The sequence below is a fragment of the Tupaia chinensis genome, unplaced genomic scaffold, assembly GCF_000334495.1.
Source record: "Tupaia chinensis unplaced genomic scaffold, TupChi_1.0 Scaffold146907_1, whole genome shotgun sequence".
NCBI classification, from domain to species: Eukaryota; Metazoa; Chordata; class Mammalia; order Scandentia; family Tupaiidae; genus Tupaia; species Tupaia belangeri.
The window spans coordinates 1,481,425-1,488,819 of NW_006206760.1; the positions used below are offsets into that span (position 1 = coordinate 1,481,425).

The following is a 7,395-nucleotide window of genomic DNA, read 5'->3' on the forward strand; positions in this document are numbered from 1 at the left end:
AAAAAAAAAAAAAAAAAAAAAAAAAAACTCTCCAAAAAATAAAATAAAATAAAAGTCAGTGTTTTAGAAATTTTGAAAGTTGTCTATTAACTGTCAAGAACTATGGAATATGAGCAAAAAAAATTTGATATGTAAAGTAAATGTGGGAAAATGTAAAATAAATAAATAAATAAATAAACAACTTGTCCTCTGTGTGCATGTAATGGACAAGGGACTGCAGCGTAGGCCTCCTCCCTAATGGGTGATTACACCTTCCCCTACTCTCCTGTCCGTGAGTGCATGCACCCTTATAGCAAACTTACAATAAATAAATAAGAACTTTCTTCTCTCTCGCTCTTTTTTTTTAAAGTTTTGCTGTAGGGCATGTGTGCTCAGCAGCTTGATTTCCAAGCCACTGGATCCAGGACTTGAACCACATAGTTGGCCACGTGCTTTCTCCCTCTCCTCTTCGCTCTCTCTCTCTCTCTCTCTCTCTCTCTGGCAAACACATGCACGTCTGACAATTAAGAAACAATTCCCCAGGACCAGCAAGCAGCACAGTGGTTAAGGCATTGTTGGATTCATGGTTCAAGTCCCAGACCTGGAAGCTGGCTTGCTTTCTCACTTTCTCTCTCTCCTCCACTCCTCCCACCCCAACCCCATCTCTCTCTGGTGAGCATACATACCTTATAGCAAATTTAAAAAATAATAATAAATAAAATAAATAATTATTTTTAAAAGTCTTCATATAAAATTCGAACTATGCAAATAGTTAAACATGTAATGGTAAAACTGTATTCAATGAATAGATGGTTGTACTGTTAAGGATTAAGTTCCTTTACCTATGATCTCCCTGAAGATTCAGTTTGAAGAGAACCATTTTTAGTCTCACACTATCTTCCATAAAAATCAAACCTCCCTAGGGAAGTTAACAACGCGAATTCCATTTTAGGAAACAGGAACCAGAGGATACCAAACAAATGTAACTTCCCTGAACCCTTTTGAGACCTAAGTAGGAAATCAGATTTACTTCTGACAAGATCCTCATTGATTAAATAAAACTTTATTAAACATGCCAAACAATTTTCTAAGCATCTTTCAAAAATTAACTCTCAATCCTTATAACAACCTTGTAAGACTATCTCTTTTCTCTTATTACACAATATAAGCATAAATATTAATTATAGTTATCTTACATATTATCTAGTTATAGTCTTAAAGTTGATCATAAATTTTTAAAGTTATATACCTCTTGAAATATGAATGCTAAGTCAATTTTTTCTTTATATTACTCTTTTTTTTTTGAGAGTTTTTTTTGCTATAGGGTGCGTGCGCTCGCCAGACATACAGAGAGAAAGAGACAGAGAGACAGAAAGCGAGAAATCACCCCCCCAGGGGGGATGGCCATGCCGCAATCCCTTCTCCTCCGTTCTCCTCTCAGGATCCTGGGCACACACGCACACGCGCCCGGCGTGAGTTTCAAGCCACCGGGTCCAAGACTTGAACCGCGGTCGGCTACGTGGGAGTCCAGCGACATAGCCATTACGCTAACTGCTGGTCCCCAATCTAATGCCTATTCTTACCACGATTCTGGTTCCATTCATGTGCTTCTCCTAGGTACCGTACATCAAACTGATACTGTCCATTGATGTAAAAATAATCATCAGTGCTAAGAACGACTCCACTCGGATTATCCTCTTGCAAAGTCCTGTGAACGATAAACAAAATGATTTTAATTAATTCTTCTTCTAATTTTTACAAAGTTATCATACAAAGTTGAACACTCGAGTACAAGTATTTAGAAGATTGAGAGTACTTTGGACACACACGCACACGCGCCCGGCGTGAGTTTCAAGCCACCGGGTCCAAGACTTGAACCGCGGTCGGCTACGTGGGAGTCCAGCGACATAGCCATTACGCTAACTGCTGGTCCCCAATCTAATGCCTATTCTTACCACGATTCTGGTTCCATTCATGTGCTTCTCCTAGGTACCGTACATCAAACTGATACTGTCCATTGATGTAAAAATAATCATCAGTGCTAAGAACGACTCCACTCGGATTATCCTCTTGCAAAGTCCTGTGAACGATAAACAAAATGATTTTAATTAATTCTTCTTCTAATTTTTACAAAGTTATCATACAAAGTTGAACACTCGAGTACAAGTATTTAGAAGATTGAGAGTACTTGTATTATAACATTCAAACAAAGCACACTGGAAATGCTCTAAGTAGAAGTTTGATTTCCAAAATAGAATCTTGCTTCACAGAAATTATATTCCATGGAACTGGCAAATGGTATAATAACTATGTCGCTGGACTCCCACATAGTCAACAGTGGTTCAAGTCCCAGACCCGGCGGCTTAAACTCACACCGGGCATGTATGCTTGTGTGTCCAAGATCCCAAGAGGAGAATGGAGGAGAAGGGACTGTTGCGTGGCCATCCACCCGGACGGTGATTTCTCACTCTCTGTCTCTGTCTATCAGACAAGTGCATTCACCCTATAGAAAAAAGAAATCTCTCAAAAAAAATTATATTCCCAAACTTTGTTCAATGTTATGAAGATCTTTATACTTAGCTATAAAGGTCTGAAGATCATCCAAATTTTAAGCTATCAAGAAAACCTGGTGGGACCAGTAGTTGGTGTAATGGCTCTGTTGCTGGACTCCCATGTAGTTGACTATGGTTCGAGACCCGGACCCGGTGGCTTAAACTCACACCAGGCGCGTGTGCATGCGTGCCCCCTGGGGGGTGATTTCTCGCTTTCTGTCTCTCTGTCTCTCTCTGTCTTTCTGGCAAGCACACGTACCCTATAGCAAAAACCTCTCCAAAAAAAAGAAAAAAGAAAAGAAAGAAAGAAAGAAAGAAAGAAAGAAAGAAAGAAAGAAAGAAAGAAAGAAAGAAAACCAACCTGGTATCCAGATGCCTTCAGGAGTCATGATCAGTTGATGCAGGCTGACCTCCCTCACCACTCTAAGTCAGAGCGCATGTCTGGCAAGGACTGAGCCAGAACCAGCTTTTCAAAGCAGAAAAACTCTGCATAGTGCTACAAATTTAATGTCTATGCCCCCAAATCCCAAAACATAAGGCTGACATATTGTCAATTTAAACTGTCAAATAAAATGATAACTTGACACAGTTTGCGGGCTGGGGTTTCTGTTTTTATTTGGTTTTGTTCTGTGTTGGCCCCTGACCTCTCTCTTTACTGATTTTGCGATTTACAATATCTGAGATACGCAAAAACTAAACAAATACAATCCACAGAAAATTACGCTCCTTTCACTCTACTATCTGTAAAATATCACCAGTTATTCCTCCCTTTCTAAATCTTTGTATATATATATATATATATATGTATATGTATACATATATATATATATACACACAAATGTTACATAAAACGTATCTTCTGAATTTAATGAAATTTTTTAGCCTTTATTAAGTGTCAGACACTGTTTTAAGCACTGCGCACACACTGATGAATAAAAAAAGACAAAAATCTTGCACTCACAGAACTTACATTCTAGTAAAAGCACACTTGATTCTTTTTTTTTTTTTTTTTTTTGAGAGGTTTTTGCTATAGGGCGCGTGCACTTGCCAGACAGACAGAGGCAGAGAGATAGAAAGCGAGAAATCACCCCCCAGGGGGGATGGCCACGGTGCAATCCCTTCTCCTCCAGTCTCCTCTCGGGATCCTGGGCACGCACGCACAGGCATCCGGTATGAGTTTAAGCCACCGGGTCCGGGACTCGAACCGCGGTCGACTACATGGGAGTCCAGCCATTACGCTAACTGCTGGTCCCAAAGTACACTTGATTCTAACTCCTATGTTTATCCTCGCCTAAGCTGTCCCTTCTTCGACTTTCTTCTTTTTCCCTTAAACACGTACGTATCTCACCTATCTCAAAAATCCATAACCAAAAAAAAAAAAGAGAGAGAGAGAGACATCTTAAAAATGAAAAAAAAAAAAAAAAAGATTCAGTAGAGGGATAGGCATCTTAAAAATGAAAAAAAAAACCCATAACCACAACTTGGGACCTCTTTAAACTTTCACCCAATTCCTCTTTCTCCTTCCTTTAAATGCTTCATACCAAAGCTTACTTAATCTTTTGTCTTTTATGCTTGTATAACAACAAAATTGTTTTTAAGATATCCATTCATAGGGGCCAGCCGGTGGTACAGTGGTTAAGATGCTGGACTCTCAAGTGGTCAACAGCAGCTCGAGTCCTGGATCCGGCAGCTTGAAACTCACACTAGGCATGTGTGCATGCGTGCCCAAAATCCCCAGAGGAGAATGCAGGAGAAGGGAATGTAGCAGGGTCATCCCCCTGGGGAGTGATTTCTTGCCTTCTGTCTCTCTGACTCTCTGTCTCTCTAGAGAGCACCCGTCTCCTACAGCAAAAATCTCTCTCTTAAAAAAAAAAAAAAGGGGGGGGATCCACATGACCTTCTTCCCAATAAATACAAAAGTCTTTTTCATCTTTTACTGTCCTTGGGCCTCACACTAGTTTAATACTGTGAAAAACCGTCTCCAAGAAAAGATCCGTTTCTATGAGGACACCCAGGTGTGGTGGTTAAGGCTGCTGGATCCCACACGAACAACCGTGAGTTTCGAGTCCCAGGCCCAGCGGCTAGAAAAGCACAAGTGCGTGCGTGTCTAAAATCCCAAGAGGATAATGGAGAAGTGACTATGGAGCGATCATCCCCCCTAAGTGTGTGGGGGAGATGCCTCCTCACTTCCTCTTTGTCTGGCAAGTGTGCACAACTTATGACAATTTTTTTTTATTATCAGCTTTTATGTCTCTGTACTATCCCAGTTATTTCTCCTTTCGTTTAAGAAATATTAAGCTTCTACCTTCTGACAAGTACTTCCTTCTCTTCCCATTCTCTAACCACAGCTGCCTCTGTTTCTAAGGGCCCTGAAACCTAGCGCTTCGAACCTGTCCAACAGCCCCGCATGTTACCTTTACGGTTCCCAATCTTCCATTCCAATCTCTTTCACAAAACACAATCTCATGGCTGATTGTAACATTAAATTGTTTGATTATTATAGTTATTAAACCACTATAAAATGCCTATAATACGTCTCCAGAAAAAATATGCCTAAGTGTAGAAATGGAATACGTGAAAACATACTGGAAGATAAATCCAGACAAAGAAAAAAAGAAACAGAAAATGAGCTCATGAAGCATGCTCCTAAGGCATCTAAATATCTTCACTAACACTCGCTCCACCCAGGATCAAATAGATAAGCCAGAGCTGATGGCCCAGCCCTGGGGCAGAGGCAGAGCAACTCTGCAAGGTTGAAAGACCTGGCTCTGGGGCCCAGCTAAGAACAGGAGAGGGCAAATAATTCCTATGGAAGGGGAAAAAAATTAGAAAAGAACTCGTAGTTCAAGGCTAAGAGGAGTTGAGGAGAGACCATGAAAACTATGCTGTTCGAGGAACACCACTGAAACTAAAAAAGTGACCATTGATCCCGGCTCAGATGTTCCAGATGAGGACACCCACAACCTACCTTAACCCCCAGAAAAGGCACGCAGTGACAAAATCATTGATTTTGTGGCAAACAGACCCACTGAAAACTTGCAATTCTCTGACTACTAGTATTCATACCACACTGTCTTCTTTCAAATCCCACGTTCCTTTCTTTTTTTTTTTTTTTAAATTTACTATAGAGTGCACTGGAGACGCAGAGGGAAAAACGAAAGGACCTCCTGTGAGGATGGCCATAACCCATCCCTTTTTTCTCCTCCATCCTCCCCTTGGGACTGTGGGCACACCCACACCCAGATAGCATGGTTCGTAAGCTGCTGGGTCCAGGACACAAATCACACAGTTGGCCACGTGAGATCCAGTCACCGTAATCCATGTCACCGGCTGGCCCCAAGCCACACATTTTTAAAAGCATTATTTAATAACATACTTAAATCCAAATTTCTAACTACCAGTGACATTTGTGTATTTAAGACTTCTGTCCCATGAATCCCAAATCAACTATGGCTCTTTAACTCTATGATTAAAAGTGAACTCATCTTTCTTCCACTCCAGTTAACTCTCTTCTACATAAAGCAATTTCTATCGATTTTGGTAGGTTACAGTCCACCACCCGTAACCACCACACCACCTGCCAGCCCTGAGAAGTTACAGTCTTGGGATCATCTTTAATTTTTTTTTTCTTCTAATCTGTCTTTCCAACAGATATGACAAGGTGGAAGAATTCAATCAAAAACACCTAGAGAAAACCGTGAAATTACCTCCGAAGTTAAAAAAACTTTAGTGAAAAGGAAATCGTTTAGGGGTTACTAAACATCTGTATGAAACAAAGCATTTTGTAACGTCATATCGATTCCGATTTACACACCACAGTCTTGCTGTAAACTGATTTAAACCTCTCACCTGGCCAAAAAAGACTTCCCTGCTCCTGGCAGCCCTCTGAGAAGAACGAGAACTAGGCCAACGTAAGAGGTCTTCTTCCTTCCGACGTGAGGAACGGGAGTCTCCTGTATATGATACGCACTTGTTCCCTCCTTACTCCTCCACCCCTTTGTCGGGGAAGCGTGAGAAACAGCCGAGGGGGGGAACGTGTAGGTGACAGGTCTCCAGTGTGGAGCCGTGGTTACGACAGGAGCTACGAAGGCATGGTTTCCTTGAAAGAGGTCAAAGGCGGGGATGAGTGGGTTCCACATGGGCGGGGGTGGCGGGGGAGGCAGCAGGAAAGGCAGCGGGGTCAGCACTGGGCAGTAGCTCACATCCTTCCCCTTTGGTGGCAGCTCGGGGTGCTTGTGGGGCTTGAAATTGAACCCTTCGGGAGGTACAGACACATCAGCGGCAGCAGGAGAGCCCCGATCGCCACCTGTACCCGCTGAATCAAGCCCTGGAAGGTTGGACGGAGCCTGAGGTTCACTGGCACCCAAATCTACAGGGCCCTGAGAGGACTGAGCCTCAGCACGCTCGGGTTCTAAAAGTTCTGTGTGTTTTTCACCGAGACCACCACAACCCACGAGAGAGGCATTCGTTGCATTTGAAGAACTGCTGAGAAGAGACTCTTCTGGGTAGTCACATCCCAGTGCCAAGTTATCCTTCGTAAGACACTTGGACTCATTCAAAACTGAGTGCGAAGGTGACACGTTTGAGCTTAACGTCGAGGCAGAATTCTCCAAAGGTTCACGGTTCAAATCCATATTTTGTTCGGAAAGAATGGGAGCAAGACTACTTGAATTGGAATTTATAAGCTCGTTTGGGTCACTAAAACTATGAACATCTTGCAAAGGCAAAAACGAGTAAGCTTGGTCATCAGGAGAGGAGTTCAGTTTCTCAAAAGCGTTCTGTATTAAGGAATCCAAGTCTTCCGTTAGCTGCATGTCCAAAAACGAATCCACCTGTGCGTCCTCGCTCTCCCTCTCAGGACGCT

The 7,395-nt window shown here is 42.2% G+C and overlaps 1 protein-coding gene across 1 annotated transcript in view; it reads right to left on the minus strand.

The window, feature by feature from the left end:
- The window catches only part of N4BP2 (NEDD4 binding protein 2), a 71,828-nt gene that overhangs the window by 41,942 nt on the left and 22,491 nt on the right, over nt 1-7,395 (minus strand). The window contains 2 exon segments of the mRNA XM_027768590.1: nt 1,935-2,059; nt 6,381-7,395. The exon segment at nt 6,381-7,395 is cut by the window's right edge and continues 4 nt beyond it. Of these exon segments, the coding sequence (XP_027624391.1) occupies nt 1,935-2,059; nt 6,381-7,395 (1,140 nt within the window).